This window comes from Gymnoscopelus braueri (genome assembly GCF_963280865.1).
Source record: "Gymnoscopelus braueri genome assembly, chromosome: 8".
Taxonomy (NCBI): domain Eukaryota; kingdom Metazoa; phylum Chordata; class Actinopteri; order Myctophiformes; family Myctophidae; genus Gymnoscopelus; species Gymnoscopelus braueri.
Genome location: NC_137609.1, coordinates 32,880,738 through 32,899,476, shown reverse-complemented (window position 1 = coordinate 32,899,476; position 18,739 = coordinate 32,880,738). Strand labels below are relative to the sequence as shown.

The 18,739-nt window shown below is 42.1% G+C and overlaps 1 protein-coding gene across 1 annotated transcript in view; it reads left to right on the top strand.

Moving 5' to 3' along the window:
• Window positions 1-18,739, top strand: part of LOC308090779 (ryanodine receptor 1-like) — a 124,911-nt gene that overhangs the window by 30,128 nt on the left and 76,044 nt on the right. Inside the window, exons 19-36 of the mRNA XM_080436044.1 lie at window positions 359-600; window positions 742-934; window positions 1,558-1,774; window positions 2,055-2,159; window positions 2,528-2,631; window positions 2,943-3,026; window positions 4,257-4,416; window positions 5,042-5,189; window positions 9,968-10,173; window positions 10,961-11,135; window positions 11,625-11,833; window positions 12,813-13,171; window positions 14,182-14,305; window positions 14,724-14,884; window positions 15,285-15,447; window positions 16,021-16,107; window positions 16,564-16,790; window positions 17,793-18,237. Coding sequence (XP_080292170.1) covers window positions 359-600; window positions 742-934; window positions 1,558-1,774; window positions 2,055-2,159; window positions 2,528-2,631; window positions 2,943-3,026; window positions 4,257-4,416; window positions 5,042-5,189; window positions 9,968-10,173; window positions 10,961-11,135; window positions 11,625-11,833; window positions 12,813-13,171; window positions 14,182-14,305; window positions 14,724-14,884; window positions 15,285-15,447; window positions 16,021-16,107; window positions 16,564-16,790; window positions 17,793-18,237 — 3,409 coding nt within the window. The remainder of the gene's footprint in view (window positions 1-358; window positions 601-741; window positions 935-1,557; window positions 1,775-2,054; window positions 2,160-2,527; window positions 2,632-2,942; window positions 3,027-4,256; window positions 4,417-5,041; window positions 5,190-9,967; window positions 10,174-10,960; window positions 11,136-11,624; window positions 11,834-12,812; window positions 13,172-14,181; window positions 14,306-14,723; window positions 14,885-15,284; window positions 15,448-16,020; window positions 16,108-16,563; window positions 16,791-17,792; window positions 18,238-18,739) is intronic.

The window sequence follows — 18,739 nt, the reverse complement described above, 5'->3', positions numbered from 1 at the left end:
ACAGGATGGGCAGAGCCCCTACATCACAGGCACTCTGTCCAATCAGATTTGAGCTCTACTAAAGCCATATTCTTCTGAAACTATTCCGTGCCCACAGGGGAGCTGGCTGGAACTGTTCAGGTCTCGTTCACTGACAAACAGTGTAGTGTTATATCTGGGGGGGGGGGGGGGGGGGGGGGGGTTAGGTAGGACAGGGCCAAACGCCCGAAGGGCACCTTTTTCTAGTTTTCTCAATAGAAGAGCAGGGAGACTAAATACTTTATGCAATGTTGATGAATTGAATACATAGAACCACAATGTAAACAAGTCCCCAGGACTTTTTTGTTTACTATCAAAATACTATTGAATTCCCCTTCAGCATGAGACCCAACATCTTCCTTGGAACATGTGAAGGCTCCACCCAGTATAAGAAGTGGTATTTTGAGGTGATGGTGGACCATGTGGAGCCCTTCCTGACCGCGCAACCCTTCCACCTGCGCGTGGGCTGGGCTCTAACTGAGGGCTACAGCCCCTACCCTGGAGGAGGGGAAGGCTGGGGATGCAACGGGGTCGGTGACGACCTCTATTCCTACGGCTTCGATGGTCTCCACCTGTGGACAGGTAAAATACTGGTTCATCAACCCTTTTCATTTGAAGGACCCCCATTTTCAAATGCATGATTATTTATTTGTATTTATAATCGTTCAAATCGATTGGTTCAATTAACTGTTGCACCCCTAACTTTGTAACGCACACACGCAGGGCGCGTTCCACGTCACGTTTCCACCCCGAACCAGCACATCCTCGCGGCAGAGGATGTGGTGAGCTGCTGCCTCGACCTGAGCGTTCCCAGCATCTCCTTCCGTATCAACGGACACCCTGTGCAGGGCATGTTCGAGAACTTCAACCTGGACAGCCTCTTCTTCCCCGCGGTCAGCTTCTCCGCGGGCGTGAGGTACGACCTAATGAACAAGAAGCTCATATTTTTTAACTGATCTCATCGCTGTCGGGCCGAAACCTTGGATCTCCAATGTTTCGTCTATTTATGTTTTGTCATAAGCCAATGCCCTATTTAATACTTCATCGTATGATAGTGTCACCCAAAAGTAATGAAAATAGCCAACCTAAAAGCTCACGGCGCGTAGCAAGCTATTGTTTTTTCACAATCTTTTTTTTTTACAATTTTGATGAATTCGACATGCTCATAATGGGATTGAATTGTTACGGCATTATAGCTGAAGGAAAGGTATTGTTACTTCAGGAAACTCACAGTTCAGCCCTATTGGAACACAGGTTCTTATTTCTATTTCCTGAAGAATTTACGGTTTTGGGCAAACCAAGATTTAACCTTTTGTTTTGATAACAACAAGCCATTGCATGAATCCCTCTTAATGCATTTATCCTGCATCTATTCTTATGGTTGTACTGTAGACAAATATGTCTTAAAACGGTTGTGGTGGCTTTCAGACAGCTAGCAATCTGGACATTCCTTGTGACTTGTATAGTATGGAGTGTGTGGAGTGTAAAAGTGCGTCTTGTACTGTCTGTAGTTCCACATGTTACTCTCTAATCACTCAGGGTCCGCTTTCTCCTCGGAGGTCGACACGGAGATTTTAAGTTCCTCCCGCCACCAGGTTATGCTCCGGCTTATGAAGCGGTCCTGCCCAGGGATCGCTTGCGGATCGAGCCCATCAAGGAATATAAGCACGACTTTGAGGGCGTGCGGAACCTTTTAGGACCCACTCAGGCCCTGTCACATACTGCCTTCACTCCATGCCCCGTGGACACAGTACAGGTAAAACTAAAACCTGAATGAGCCACTGGTATTATTTTATATTTTAACTGCAACCCTATTTTGGGCATATCATTATAGGCCAAAATAAAATCCTAATATGTAGTATAATTGTTATTATTTAGACTTTTTTTAACCCGTTAAAATAATATAAGATCTACAAGCTCATAAAGCAGTGTAACGTGTTGTGAGCTTGTAGATCTATTCGGCTATTTTGAAAATGTCTGAATAGGGCTCAAGTCGGTAAACCATTTTATTATACCTTTTATCATTGTACTTCCAGATTGTCCTTCCTCCCCATCTGGAACGCATTCGAGAGAAGCTGGCAGAAAATAGCCACGAGCTATGGGCTGTGACTCGCATTGAACAAGGATGGACGTTCGGAGCGGTGAGTGTTTTCAACGTTGTCCATCTCTCCCCACATCAGAAAACCGGTCGGGATTTTATCCAATCAGAAGAGAGAACTTATACACATACAGGATACAGGATAAACAAGTTAATTTGGAAGTGATTAAACAAACAAAAATGGAAGCTAATGAATGGTTTCTATCTCCTGAAATTGGTGTCCCACCTGAAATTTTGTTTTCTGTTTATAAAAGAGCTGGAGAGACAGGAGACTCCTTACTGAAAATAGCAAATCTACAAACTCACAGCGCGTTGTGATACGACGCGTTGTGAGCTTGAAGATTGCCTATTTTCGGCGCACATCGAAGTGCAAATCAGATTTTAATCTAATCTTGTCACTTTCATATCAAGTTCCGTGATGACAACAAGAAGCTGCACCCGTGCCTGGTGGATTTCCAGAGTCTGCCTGACCCCGAGAAGAATTATAACTTAGCAATGTCAGGAGAGACACTCAAGTAAGTCAAAGCCTTCTTTTCCATGTAAAAGTTTCTTTTTGCATTTCTTTTTCTGTCCTCAACGTTTTGTAACGGCTAACTATAATCCTAATTCTAATTCTCACCCAACTCTATGAACACCCAAAACAAAGAAAATAGTTTTTTTTATGAAGTCTTATCAACAATGTTACTATAAATGCTGGAATTTATTGGTGACATTTAGTTTGTCTAAATAGTATTATTTTTATTATTATTTCAATTAATCTACAGTATTAATTTGACCTTAAACTCTAACATATCTATTTCCTCTTGTGTCACGTATGTATGTGAAGAACCCTTCTGGCACTGGGCTGTCACGTAGGAATGGGAGACGAGAAAGCAGAAGAGAATCTGAAAAAGATCAAACTCCCCAAAACGTGAGTCCCTGAACACTGATGTACAGACAGACAGACAGACAGACAGAACACTGTGATGTACAGACAGACAGACAGACAGACAGAACACTGTGATGTACAGACAGACAGACAGACAGACAGACAGACAGACACACTGAACACTGTGTACAGACAGACAGACACACACACACACACACACGCACACGCACACGCGCACACGCACACACACTTTTTTTCCTATTGATTAGTCACCCCATGGAGACTTGAATTCATGGATATCTTTTAGTTTTTGTCGCATTCCTTAGCTAATAATTTGAAGACCAGCGGACCGGTAGGCAGTGGTTCCGGTAGGAGACACAAAGGATACTCCTTTGTGTCTCCTACCGGAACCGCTGCTGGTCATCAAATTATTGGCTTAGGAATGCGACAGAAACTGAAAAATATCCATGAATTCAAGTCTCCATGGGGTGACTAATCGATAGTCATTTTGAGGGTGAACTATCTCTTTAAAGAACAGTGGTTCTCAAACTTGTTTTATTTCAAGGACCCCCAGTTTGGTATGCATTAGGCCATGGACCTCCGTAACTCTGAGTGTAAAAATGGAACCAAATTGATCCATTTGGTTCCATTTCTCCACTCTCAGAGGTTGCAGCCTGGTAAGGGTCTATTTGGATCCCAACTATCAATCTTTTAGCTGGGGGTCCCCAGACCCCACTTTGAGAACCGCTGTTGTAGAAGTTCCACTTTCAACTTTATGATTGCTGAACTTGCTCACTGACTTTGGTTCCACCACTTTGTTCCACTGTACAACATTCATAGTGTATTGTCAGCAATATGAATATATAACGTGTTGTATACAGTACATGCATAACGTGGGGCTGCTCTTATGGCTGCCATTGTAGAAGTTTTAATTAGACCGAAAATCAATGGCATATTGAAATCTCCAGTGTCTGTCTGTCTGTCTGTCTGTTTGACTGTCTCAGCAATAATTACATTTTAGCCAATAATTCTTTACCCCTTTTTCTCCCCAATGTAGTCGTTATGCCAATTGACTCCTCCCCACACACATTTCTGTGTTGTCACTGCTGTTGTATCCTACTGACTCACCTACCAGTGAGGACGAGGAGCCCCCACCGAGAGGACGTAGTCGTAGAGCCTTCGTCCTACACCTCCCGCCCAACACTCCCTGCTGATAGCTCAATTTGAGTTTTTCTTTCTCCTAACCTGTGTAATTGTTTTATCCACCCTTAGTTACATGCAGAGCAGTGGGTATAAGCCAGCCCCTCTGGATCTCAACCATGTCAAGCTGACCCCTAATCAGAACACTCTGGTGGAGAGACTGGCAGAAAATGGGCACAACGTCTGGGCAAGGGACCGAGTTCGACAGGGCTGGACCTACAGTATTGTGCAGGTAACTCCACACTTTCTTTGGTTCTGCAATAAAAAAACTAATTTCTAATGACTTTGTAGTGTATACATTTTGTGTTACTGTTAGGCAGTGGTTCCCAAACAGTGTGACGAGTAACAGTGCTGTGCCGTGGGATAAGTCCAGGTGTGCCTTGAGAGTTTGTGACAACCACACCTTATTAGTGCAATATACTGTATACAACTATATGAAAACGTATGAATTTTTTTCACTGGTAAAATTAACAGTTTGCTGTGTATAATATCTACACAGCAATGATTACGGCTGCAACTATTGATTATCTTACAGATTATTCTATCAATTACGTTTTTGATTAATTTATCAAATAATCAAGAAGCGTTTTATGTAGCTATACAGTATATAATAAAATGTCACGCCTTGCGATGCGTTGTGAGATTGTATCTGCTATCTTCACAATTTTTTATATATATTTTTTAACGTTTTAAAAACTTATAGGGATTGATTATTAATAGTTTATTTTATTAAATGTTCGATTATTGATTTTTGTTTTCTTTTAACGATTAAAACGATTAGTTTGATGAAGTGTTGCACCCCTAGCAATGATTTGTATTCATTATTATTGACATTATAATTCTTTCTTCTCATACAGGACATATTGATCAAGCGCAATCCACGTCTGGTCCCTTACAACCTACTGGATGAGAAGACCAAAAAGACCAACAGAGAGACCGTGTGTGCTGCCGTTCGCACACTCATCGGCTACGGCTACAACATAGAACCACCTGACCAAGAGAGCAGTACGTTTGTCTCACTTCCACCAAGTTTAATGACACATACGGTTCTGTTTACTGGTACCTAGTACAGTACACGTTGTCAAGCCATTTTCAACCTATCTTCATATAAATGGTCTTCACTAATGCTCATTATAATAGGTACCATTGCTGTCTACTCACTCTGTGTCTCAGAGGAGGGCTTTGACCAGTTCCGAAACCCGCCTACTAGTGACATCATCGGTAGGCAGGTTTGGTCTTTTGAAACAAGATAATTTGTTTAAATTATTTATTTTATTTTATTAATACGAGAACAATGGCTTGTAAATAGCATGCTAAATTTCCAGGAAGAGAAAGCCTGCCGTTTCTATAAGCTTGGAATCCCAATCGATGATATCACTTGTAGGCGGGTTTCTGAACTGTCCACAGCCCTCCTCTGACACACAGATTGATTAGAGAAAAGAGGTACCATAATATAATGAGCATTAGTGAGGACCAATTATATGAAGATAGGTTGAAAATGTTTTTTTTTCTTCGGGTTTTATAAATATTGACCCAATAAAAAGTATTAACAAGAGCTAGTGACTAAATAATAACTACATTGGATCCATTGGAACACGTGGTTCTTTTTTTCATTTACTGGATTGTTGGCTGTACAAGGTTTCCCCCTGACAGCCAATATATACTGTATGCCTATATACAGTATTTATGGGAATCCGTGTCGGACACGGTGATACACTCACTGTGTTTTGAAGTCGATCGGACAGATACACACTCACGCACGCAAGCCAGCAGAGATTTGCGTAACTTATAGAAGGATTATGACAAGCATAAAACTATCAGCCTGCCCGGCATTGCCAGCGTTTTTGTGCCTTTGTGTTGCAAAGCGATGTGTCGATGATGAACATGTTCAAGTTTCGGTACCCAGCAGTATTGGTCGGTACTCGGGTTATTGTTTGGGTGGATTAAGTAGCCTGGCATGGCCAGACTAATATCACTGCGTAGATATTAGTCCGGAGTCTCTGTGTGGAACCTGCATTTCCAAGGGGCGAATGCCTCTGGTGATAAACCCACCACATATTTGCATACTGGGTCCTGATTGGTCCCTCACTACTTCAGAGGGAGTGAAATCCGATCACAACTGAGCGGTGCCAGACCAAAGCAGTGGCAGATTTGTCTGGTGTCCAGGCTATGAATTAAGGGCTTTTCAGTTCACATTGACCTGCCTTGTAATTCATTTCCATTGAGAGATGAGCAGGCAGGTAGGGAGGCGTGGGAAATCTGACAGACGGGAGCGCCAAGCAGGCGCAGTCCCGTGAAACTGTCGCACACACCCGCCCACAACAGGAATTGAAATGTGTTGAGCTTTTTTCTGCGTGACACGTCTACATGAGGAGCGCAGTGCGACCTCACGGATCCAAGTGAGAACGCAGGCGTTGTGTCGTTCCCCGTGTCCCTCCCTCCCTCTTTTCCTCCCTTCTTCCTCTCCCTTCCTCCTATCCCCCTCTCCCCTCCATTTTGTGGTTTCCTTTTAGTTTCATAATTTACAATTATTAGTTAGAATGTGAACAATATTCACATTATAAAATGTGAATATTGTTCACATTCTAACTAGTTGTAATATTATTTTTTTTTCTGCTCTGTCATCACAATTAGGAGTTAGAATGTGAACAATATTCACATTATAAAATGTGAATATTGTTCACATTCAACTTTTATATTTTTTGAAGTATTTAAATGTATTAATTTAGCAATCGCAGTTGAAGTTTACAAAATAAGACGTCATAGACTAGCCACATGAAGTCCGAGATCCACAAGACCATGCCGTTATAGTGACCTGTCTTGCTTTTCAATAATATCAGTCTTTTATATTGCCTGCTTACATTTGCTTTATTCTAAATAAACCACTATAATACCAATTGGTATTGTATTTTATATCGTTGTTATCGTTGATTAGTCACCTTTACAACGAGGTATAACTTGTAAGGATCGTGTAATCGTGGAATGAGCAACACAACTAAACTTGTGGGTAGCGCCCCCCAAAATGTGCCTCGTTTTGAGCGACCTGCCAACAGGTGTGTTGCATGGGTACTGCAACTTCGGTGTTCCGCTACGCAGAGTGGCAGCATTATTTCGTATCAGCCCTGGTGCAATTTCCAAACTTAGGACCAACTTCCATGAGATTAGTGAAGTCAAAGACAGACCGCGAAGTGGCCGTTCCAGGAAGACAACACCCTTGCTTCACTGAGGAACCATAGGCTATTTACAGGCAAGATCTGCACAATGGTACCACAGACAGATCTCTGTCAAAGTTGCAGGACGGATGCTCAACACACACCTGCCATTAGGTCGAAATACCAGAAGGTCGAAATAATCGTTTCCATACTTTTCAAATAAAGTTAAAAAAGATTTGACCTGCATGGAAAAAGTCTAATAACCAGGTCATGGAACAAAAGTAAGTGGGTAATGAATGGAGGAATCCAAGAGGAAAGCAGGCAGGAAAAGTTGGCAAGTGCAGGCCGAATAAGAAGCATGCATCATATTGGCTAGACAGGTGGCGGGCCAGTGTGGATGACTTTGAAAGATGGCATCAGAGAAAAGGCTGGGGTCCAGACGGCAGAGTTGTGACAGTAGTTCGTAGAGGAAATGCAGGACATGGCAACTACAAAAGACGAAAATCCAATAACCAGAAATCCAATAATACCCAGGATGAAGATTACACCGAGAAGTGTCCAAATCACCCGGCGCCACATGCTATTGTGCCTTTTGACCGGAACCTGAAGTGATCTGCTCTGAACTGGACTCTCCAGTTTTGTCTCATCTTGTTCCTCCTCAACCTTCGAGTTCTCCCTATTTGAAGGACAATCCACTTCCACTATTGAAGAGGCCAGGAGTTCGACCTCATCTGCAAAGGACATGGGGTTTCGGGCTATTTCATTGTCTCTCGTCAAAAGGCTGCAAAATGTACCACATGCACTTGCAGCCTCTTCCTCCTTGCTCTCCAGTTGACTCTTAAGGTCCTGGATCCTCTCCCCTTGGGCCAGTATTATACTGGAAGACTCTTCTGCTAACTCTATCAAATGCATCACCTGCTCCTTTTGCTTATGGATAATCTTATCCTTATCCGTCAGCTCAATCTGAGCCTCATCCACTTGGCACTGAAGTGTGTATAGTTCAGCACTGGGGTTGCCGATATTAACTTTATTCTTGTCTATCATCATCTCCTCAAGGCTGCTTAGTTGCTCCTCTGTCATCATCTCCTGCTTTTTCAGCATTTTCTGCTCATTCTCCAGTTTTGTAATTAGCGCTTCTTTACTGCTTTCAATATTCTGGTGCTCGGTCAGAAGGTCCCTGGCCCTGCAAAGCCGCTCCTCTTCAGCCTGAACAGCATCTCTGTTGGACTGCTCCATACTTTTCACTTGGCGTGAGAGGGTTGAGTTCTCTGACTGCAGACAATTAACTTTGTCATCAACATCATCACCTGTCGTTTCGATTAAGCTCATCAGGTGTTCATTGTTTCGCCTAAGTTGTCTTTGAGTGTGTTCAAGCTCGGCTATTCTGTCATTTCTTACATCCAACTCTTCTTTAAACTCGCTTTGAGTGTCTTCAAGTTTGGCCATTCTTTCATTTGCGTCATCAAAATGTTGGATAAAAGAAGTTAACAGTTGATTTCTATGCCCGGCTCTTTCATTTCCGTCATCCATCTCCATCTCTTTAAGCTCGCTTTGAGTGTGTTCAAGCCCAGCTATTCCATTTCTTTTATCCATCTCTTCTTTGCGCTCGCTTTGAGTGTGTTGAAGCTCGGCTATTCCTTCGTCCATCTCTTTGAACGCCTTGTGCTCTCTCTCTCTTGTTGATCAAGCTCTAGTCTGACATCACGCACAACAGAAACCATATATGGGCTGTTCCATACACCGATTTGTGCTGATATCGGGGAAACTGTTGCCTAGCATTTCTGATTCACGTTGACGTCGTGTCCAAACTTGAACTTTGTTACAAGCAGAAAAGTACTATTATCAGCTTGACCAATGTTTCCGGTTTGTGTCTTCAGGTTTAAGGACCCAGCATTGGCTGGTTACTCCCCTCTCTCCCTCCATCCTCCCTCTCACTCTCTCTCCCCCTCTTTCTCCGTTACGATGACATGAACCGATGCCAAAAGGTGTCTATTTGTGCTGTCAGTACTGTGACATCAGGCATGTATGTCTATGGGCATAATCTGTCCACACAGGCTGACAGACAGACAAGACAAGACAAGACAAGACAAGACAAGACAAGACAGAGAACTTAACCTATATAGAACTAGACTCAGGAAAAATGCATGTCGGGAATGTATAATATCCCACCCGGTTATGCAATACATGTTGTACCCATTGTCAGAGTACCCATTGTGTACCCGTCTGTCTATCTGTGTCCCTTGGAGATCTGTCTGTCTGCCTGTCTGTCGGTCAGTCTGATATATGCCTATATATATGGGTATATCGTTGGATCATCCGTTCTGATCACTCACCCACTCGCACGTGAGATTTAATGAATTTATAGAGGGATAGATTAGGATTTCAGAATTCTCTCCTGAGTCTCCTCTCTACTTCACCCTAAAGCTTGTTCTGTTGAAGTTCCTTTGAGAATGTATCATCCTGCCATTAAAAAAAGAAAGGCAATAATAGCGAGTACCACATATAGCAGGGGTACTCAAATACAAATCTTAAAGGCCCTTTAAGAGGGTCCTTGACATGAAAAAGGTTGAGAGCCAATGCACTACACGTTTTCCTTTGGTTTTTAATGCTCCCTCTGTGCGCAACCCGCAGGTGGCCACGGGCCAGGAAATGGCCGTGATGACAAGATCCGAGTGTTCCGAGCAGAGAAGTCTTATGCTGTGACCCAGGGGAGGTGGTACTTTGAGTTTGAGGCGGTCACCGTCGGGGAGATGAGAGTGGGCTGGGCCCGTCCCTCCGTCCGCGCCGACACTGAACTGGGCGCCGACGAGCTGGCCTATGTATTTAACGGCTACAAGGTAGGAGTATTAATTTAATCACTTTAATTTGGCATCTCTGTTTTGTCATTATTATTATTATCATCTATGTCATTATACTGTACAGTAGGTGAAAATCATCAAACATTTTTGTATTTATTTTTTGGTCCAAAATGGCTCTTTTGACCTTAAAGGTTGCAGACCCCTGAACTACCTGAACCCCAGCATCTCTACTCTAGGGGGAACATTCGCCCAACATAGCAGATCTGCAAGCTGACAACACGTCACAACGTGGCACGTTGCAAGCTTGTTTATGTTTAATATTAAAGGATTCCCATTAGAGACACATGAATAAGCCTCTAGTCTTCCTGGGGTCATGCAACAAAAAATACTAATTCAAATATAAAAACTATCAAACAAATGAATAGAAAAAGACAAATTAAATTTAAATCAAGTCAAAATCAAACAAGTATACAAATAACATTTACATACTGTACTTGGCAAGTGACATGGCAAGATATCTCTTAATGTATTGCTTGCACATCAGCAATTTGCAGATGTAGATAGGGTAGCTCGGGTCCATTTTGTACAAAGAATAGAGGGTTTAAGTGGTTAAAGTTTCATTCTCATGTTTTCCATGATTTATTTTTTAAATTATTGAAATTTAAATTATGAAAAGTTTCGTTCAAATTGCTTCCATGATTTTTTTTAAAATATATATATATATATATATATATATATATATATATATATATATATATATATATATATATATATATATATATATATATATATATTGTTGACTAAAGTTTTATTACGTGTATTTTAGGCTCAGCGCTGGCATGTGGGCAACGAGTCGTTTGGTCGCCAGTGGCTGTCTGGGGACGTGGTCGGCTGCATGATCGACCTCACTGAGATGAACATCATGTTCACCCTCAACGGGGAGATGCTGATCTGCGACTCCGGCTCAGAGATGGCGTTCAAGGACATCGAGATAGGAGAGGGTGAGCGAGGACACCCTACTCTATACAGCTATGTCATGATGATCTGGTCGGTAATATCGTCCCTCTGTCGGGCGGGAAACCTTGTACAGTATGTCCAATACGGTTACTTTTAAACCCATTAAAACCGGGAAAGCATCTGTGTCATTTTAGATTTTTTGCGTTGGCTATTAAAAAATTGCAGATATACAGTTCTAATTGTCTCCGCCAGGCCGAAGGCATGGTGAGAGAGTATGTTTTGAACCTCTGCCCCAAATTTTTCACATGGGCCTGTTATAGCGCCACCAGGTGGCCGATTCTACCTGACCTGGCGAGACCTGTGCTTTTTCTAGTTCCTGTTATGATTTTTTGTGTGTGTGTGTGTGTGTGTGTGTGTGTGTGTGTGTGTGTGTGTGTGTGTGTGTGTGTGTGTGTGTGTGTGTGTGTGTGTGTGTGTGTGTGTGTGTGTGTGTGTGTGTGTGTGTGTGTGTGTGTGTGTGTTGAAATCTCCAGGCTTCATTCCTGTGTGCAGTCTGGGTATGTCTCAGATTGGCAGAATCAACCTGGGCCAGAACGTCAGCAGCCTGCGTTACTTCACCATATGCGGCCTGCAGGAGGGATTCGAACCCTTCGCCATCAACATGAAGAGAGACATCACCATGTGGTTCAGCAAGAGTCTGCCCCAGTTCATCCCTGTGCCCACAGACCATTCACACATCGAGGTACAATATAGAGTGAATGGTTTCATTTCACACTGACGCAAAAAGAATACATCATCTGTTCTCAACTCACCTCAACTGAACTTTATTGTCACGTCACAGTTTTACTGATTTATAGTTTGTCTGCATTGTAAATCACAGATGATTTTATCCTTACATTTCATCTTCATGATTCATAACTTTAATAGCAATGTTCTATTGTTTTAATGTCAGCAATCATTTTGTAAACGCAGAACTGAATTTGTCCAAATCTTGTTTGAAATTAAATTCTACACAGTGTTCATTAAAGCGATATTTCACTTTCAAACATGTTAGATTAGTTGAAAACACCCGTCCCTGGTTCTGGTGACTGATATTGTCTTTCTAATGCGTGAGGACGAGACACTGTTTTTTCAATTATTTTTTTCATTTATTTTATTACATTTTCTTTATTATAATTTTTTTAATTTTCCCCAAAAATTATAAAAAATAAATTGAAAAAACACGGTCTCTTCACACATTAGAAGGACAATATCAGGCACCAGAGCCAAGGACGGGTGTTTTCAATTAATCTAAATGGAGTTTGAAGTTAGAATGGGTTTGTATGGGAAGGGGGTGTGTCTGTTAAAATGAATATCAAATATATAAATACGGAATCAAGCAACTATAAAACTGTCTGGGGTAGTCGTTAAAATGACCCCAAACATGTTTGAAAGTGAAATATCCCTTTAAACTTAAACCTTATACTTAGTTAACCGGATTCCCAAGGCCTCTATACTGTACTAGTTCCCCCTCCTGTTTTATTAAATATCTCAGCTGAAAATAGCCGCTGCGACGCGTTCTGAGCTTGTAGACTGGCTATTTTCTCTGAATGTTCGCCCCCAGAATAGGGATGCTAGGGTTCAAGTGATTAACTGACCGCATTTTGTAGATCGCTTCACCAATTACAGAGAAGTTGTTTTCCCACCGATCCCACCGTTCCAATGTTTCTTCTGTGTCCAAGGTGACTCGCATGGACGGCACAGTGGACAGCGCCCCCTGTCTGAAAGTGACCCACAAGACCTATGGCTCTCAGAACGCCAACACAGACCTGCTGTTCTTCAGGCTCAGCATGCCCGTCGAGTTCCACGACACCTTCAAAGTCACGGCGGGGACCACCCCGCTCACCCGCACCCTGACCATCCCCGAGGACGAGGTGCTGGAGATGGACCCCAACTCGGACTTTGAGGTGCTCTTGAAGTCGGCCACTCGCAGGGAGCTGGAAGAAGATAAGAAGGAACCCTCCGTGCCCAAGGAAGTTCCGGCACTCAAGAACGGAGAGAACGAAAAGGATGCCTCGACGGAGAAGAGCAAGAAGAAAGGGTTCGTATGGTCTTTCTTTGTATAGATCACTGCTCCTCAATGTTGGGTCCAAGGACCACCACCAGCGGTCAAAATGGACCCTTGTCGGTCTGTAACTCAGAGAGTGTAATGGGTTAGCTCTGGGACCCTAATCTACACTGTAAAATCTAGGGATCGACCAATTATCGAAACGGCCGATCGGGGCCGATATTCATGATTTTTATCAATATCATAATTCATAATTGAAATCAAAAAAGAAAAAGATTACATTTTTACAGGGAAAAAAACCCTTTGGGGAACTGTTTCGTAATGTTTTATTTATAATTCAGTTCATAATAAATGCTGCTACAAGTGGGAGCTAATTATAATGCTGCATTTGATAGAACAAAACATTTCGGGATCTATATTGTTTATTATTTAAAATTCAAGTTCAAAAAGCATATAAGAAATGCTGTTAAATGTAGGAGCTATATTTACAGTATAAAACGTTTTTCGAGTTGATAAATATAGATCTTTTTGGAATTCATGATTTTTTTTAATCGGCTATAGGCCTCTTTGATCACTACTAATCGGTATCGGCATCGTACAAATCCATTTGTACACTCTCAGAGTTACAGACCTGTAATGGTCCATGGAGCCCCGACATTGAGAACCACTGGTGTAAATATGGGCCACTATTTGATAATGTTGTATAAAGCTATATTTCTGAGATATCCCAATGTTTATTTTGATAAAATAAATAAAATGTACTTCAGGGATGGCAATGTCGGTTGGTTCAGAGCAGCACAGCATCTAGGGGCCACTAGTAGTGAGGCTTTTAGAATCTAGTCTTGTTACTTCACACTGCACTACTGCTATATATAAATCAAAAATGTTTAAAATCAGGTGCAAAGAGGCCTCTCTATAGCAATTTGAAAGATTTGAAAGATTGATAAAATCTGAGACCTCTAAAATGGCATCATCCGTGCAGAGCTTCTTGGGTGGCCTATACAGCATGTGGTATTTGCTGTATGTGTCCCTTTGATGTCCAGGTTCCTGTTCAAGGCTAAGAAGGCTGTGACAACACCACCCCCTGCTATCCTCGTACCCCGCTTAATCGATGATGTGGTGCCAGATGACCGTGATGATGTTGACATAATCCTCAACACAACTACAGTAGGTCTCCCATGTGTCTTGACTTTAGAGTCATACAACCCCCCCAGAAAACTGCAGTGTTCCAGACTTTACATATACAGTAGATGTAATGACCAGTTAAAAACATTCCAATCATTACTGTCCCAACTAGGGGAATTACATTTGCAGCGTTTGCCAATTGAAACTCCATAACAATAGGTATAATAAAGCACAAACGACCACACCTCTCTCTCTTTTTTTAAAGAGAGAAAATAGGCGATCTACAAACTCATGGCGCATTGTGAACTTGTAGATCTGCTATTTAGATTTTTTTCCCTTTTCCAATTGGCCTCCCTGGCACCCTGAAAACCACTGGTGTTTTCTATATATTTGCACAGTCAAGTGTATTGAAATGACCCTGTAATAATATTGAATGATTACTCGCCTCCTCTTTTGCCAGTACTACTATTCGGTGAGGATCTTTGCGGGACAAGAACCGGGTGGTGTGTGGGTGGGTTGGATAACACCCGACTACCACCAGTACGACGGACACTTTGACCTCCACAAAGTGAGAAATGTCACCGTCACTGTTGGTGATGACAAGGGCAACATTCATGACAGGTAGGTTACAAAATATAGTAACAGTTTTCTGAAATGTCAAGGACCCCCAAAATGATATGTATTTGGCTGTGGACCCCCATCTCAAAATATTTTGTTCCAGGGATCCCCAGAAGCAAAGATTTGAGATTTCGCTTTAAAAGAATATATATATACTGTATATATATTCAAAGATTTGCACAAACTTTCAAGACTAAAAAAAAATAGCAGATCTACAAGCTCATAGCGCGTCACTTCGTGCATGAGGTTGTATATCTGCTATTTTTGAATAGCCAAAGTATAAAATATTTTTTTTTAGCTGAAATCTAAAATGACAGATGCTTTCCCGGTCTTAATGGGTTAAAACCACTAATATAGATTGATACCTAACAATTAAATATCATGGGCTCCTTTCTCTGTCTAGCATAAAGCGCAGTAACTGCTACATGGTGTGGGGAGGTGAGTTCAGTAGCTCCCAGCAGACGCGGGTCAGCCAGGAGGACTTTGTGATTGGCTGTCTCATTGACCTGGACACAGGACTCATGACGTTCACTGCCAACGGCAAAGAGATCAACGCTTTCTACCAGGTCAGGAGAGCTATTGTAAATCTCTGTGAGACATACAGTACAACTTATGAACTTTACCACAGACATTGAACCACATGAACGTCCCTATTCTGGGCATGTCATAGCATAGCAAACATTTAGGGAAAAAAATATGGGGCCATGGATAGACCCCTGTGGGCAGAGAACGAGGGTGTCTGTCCCCTTTTCAATGCGCTAGACCAGTGGTTCCCAAACTTTTTGGCTTGAGACCCAAAAGACAGATTTGATGTTTCCCTGTGAGCCAAAATAGTAACAATAGCAAATCAAGCTCAAAACATGTCGCAATGTGATGTGTTGTTAGCTTGTAGATCTGCTATTTTCACTACTCCTGACAATGTATTTTTTTACATTTATTTATAATATAATTGTATTTATGAAATTCTTTTGAAAACTGTAAAGATTTTCTTTAATTCATGAGTTTTATTTGTCTAAATCTTTAGACTTACTGTACATTGTTTTGTATTGTTTCTTTTGTCTTTTGTGTTTGTATATTGTGCTGAACATCTAGAACTTGAACTTGAACTGAATACAAACATGAATGATTCCTCCTTGCAGGTGGAGCCCCACACCAAGCTGTTCCCAGCTGTGTTTGTCCAGCCCTCCAGTCAGAACATGGTTCAAGTAGATCTAGGCAAGCTCAAGGTCTGTCACAAAGCATCTATCAGTTTCCCTCAACTCTACAATAGAGTACTGAAGTCTAAAAAAAAAAAAAAAAACACTCCCTGGATCATGAAGATTTTGTTCCCATTTAAAAATTCCATATTTTTAAATCACGTAACAAGAAATGTGTTCCAAAAACAAAATGTTTGAAAAACAAAATCATGATTTGGGGCATTCTGAGAGGTGGGGCGAGATGTAGTTGTCATTTCCAAGCCTGCGAATTGTAAACGATTTGTTCGCGGCATTTCATTTTCTCACCTTTTGGATAATTTAGATGCTTCTTAACCATAATAATTAAGTCAAATGGCCAGACAATTTTCAATGGGAAAATATCTTTATGACCCAGGGGACTTCGGTACTCTATGCTATGATTTCAAACATCCTATATGTACGATTGTACATACACCTTTTCTCATTTTCTTTTTCACGTCTCACCAGAACATCATGCCTATCTCAGCGGCCATGTTCAGGAGCGAACGGAGGAACCCCGTCCCCCAGTGTCCGCCACGCCTTGACGTCCAGATGTTGACGCCGGTCATCTGGAGCCGAATGCCCAACCACTTCCTGGCACCTGAGGTGGCGCGCATTAATGAGAGACTGGGCTGGATGGTGGAGTGTAGGGAGCCACTCACCATGATGGCCCTGCACATCCCAGAGGAGAACCGGTCAGAAGTGCACTGAGTTGGAACTACATTTTACATTTAAATGGTTTTATGGTGTTCATTCAGTGTGCAAAACCAAATTCCCCACTTGCCACAGCAAGGAGCTAGTGTGCAAAACCAAATTCCCCACTTATCACAGCAAGGAGCAAGGATTTGTGAACAGAATGTTGGACTTGTTAAAAGGGGTGTGCTGTATGTTTGTTTTTTCTTTGCTAAAATAAGTGTTAAATAGCTCTATATTATGAATTGTTCAGTGACTGGGGTTACATTTTCAGATTGTGATACTAATTTGATCCAATAAGGAGAGAGAACACATACAGGATACAGAATAAACAACTGACATTGGAAGTGAAACAAAATGAGAAGACACAATGGGAGCTAGAATACTATAAAAGTTAAGCTGACAAATGATTGTGGGGTTCTCTCTACTACTTACTCAATACTTAAATTCCACAAGGAAGATAGGCCATTGATGAAACTCCTTCATCCTCTGCAGTCTTGTGCCCGCCGATCCAGTTGTTGCCATGACAGTAATAATGTCCTCTCTCCTGATTGGATCAAATTTGTATGCCAATTTGAGAATGTATTTTATGTTTATTAAAGAGCTGGAGAAACGGGGAGAGTTACTGAACTGTAGCAATGATTACAATCAGAATATAGAGCTGTAACTCTTTTACAAAAACTCTTTTTCTTTTTAAAAAACATATCACTGTCTTAAATAGGCATGTAACGATTTATCGTCAATCGATTAAAATCGATTCAAACTGGTGACAATTTAAATCGATTTAATAAAAAATGTATTGCGATGCAAACAGCAAGGGAAGAAAATACAGGAGAATTGACAATTGATGAAAGGTTTTCAGTCATTTGCTACTGTATTGAAAAAAATAAATAAAAGAGAAGAAAATACTGGATTTGTGTAAGAGAAAAAAAGTATTGTGATTAGTTGAGTGAATCGTTACATGCCTAGTCTTAAATCATCAACATTTGTTGCACCTCTCTTAGCTGCATTGACATCCTGGAGCTGTCTGAGCGCATGGACCTGCTGAAGTTCCACTACCACACTCTGAAGCTGTACGGCTCGGTGTGCGCTCTGGGGAACAACCGCGTGGCGCACGCGCTCTGCAGCCACGTGGACGAGTCCCAGCTCTTCTACGCCATAGAGGACACCTACCTGCCCGGGCCAATGAGGAGCGGATTCTACGACCTGCTCATCAGCATGCACCTGGAGTCTGCCAAGAGGGGGCGCCTGGGGACCAACAAAGAGTTCATCGTGCCGATGACGGACGAGACGCGCAGCATCAGTCTGTATTCCGACAAGGACAAAGCTCACGCATTGCCCGGGGTGGGGCTTACCACCTGCCTGCGTCCCAAGCTCCATTTCGCCCCCACGGGGTTTGTGGGAACCAACCTCGACCTCCACACCTTGAGTCCCGTCATCCCCTTAGAGGTAATTGATTTGAAGAATGATTTCTTTCCTAATCCTTAAAGTCATACTTTGTAACTTTTTCAAGTAAACAATTTGTATTTTTGATATAATATCTCACTGGTATATTTTTCACAATAATAATTCTGCATAAAGTGTGTTTAAAAAACCACTGCGCTCGGGTGGCGCAGTGGTAAAGAATTCACCGCGGCGCATCCGGCTTTGTTGAGCATCTATACGAACACAATTGGCCCCTGTTCGTGGGAGGGAAGTCGGGCGTGGATGGTGATATTTCTCACTGTACATACTCCTACGGGCTGGGTTTGGTACCTTTCAGCAGGGAGTGTTGGGTGGGAGGAGTAGGACGAAGGCTCCACGTCCTCCCCGTGGGGGCTCCTCACTGGCAGGTGAGCCAGTAGGATACAACTGAAGTGACAACACTCAGAAAAAGTGTGTGGGAAGGAACCAATTGGCATAATGACTAAATAGGGGAGAACAAATTGTCAAAAAGTGTTTAAAAAAACAC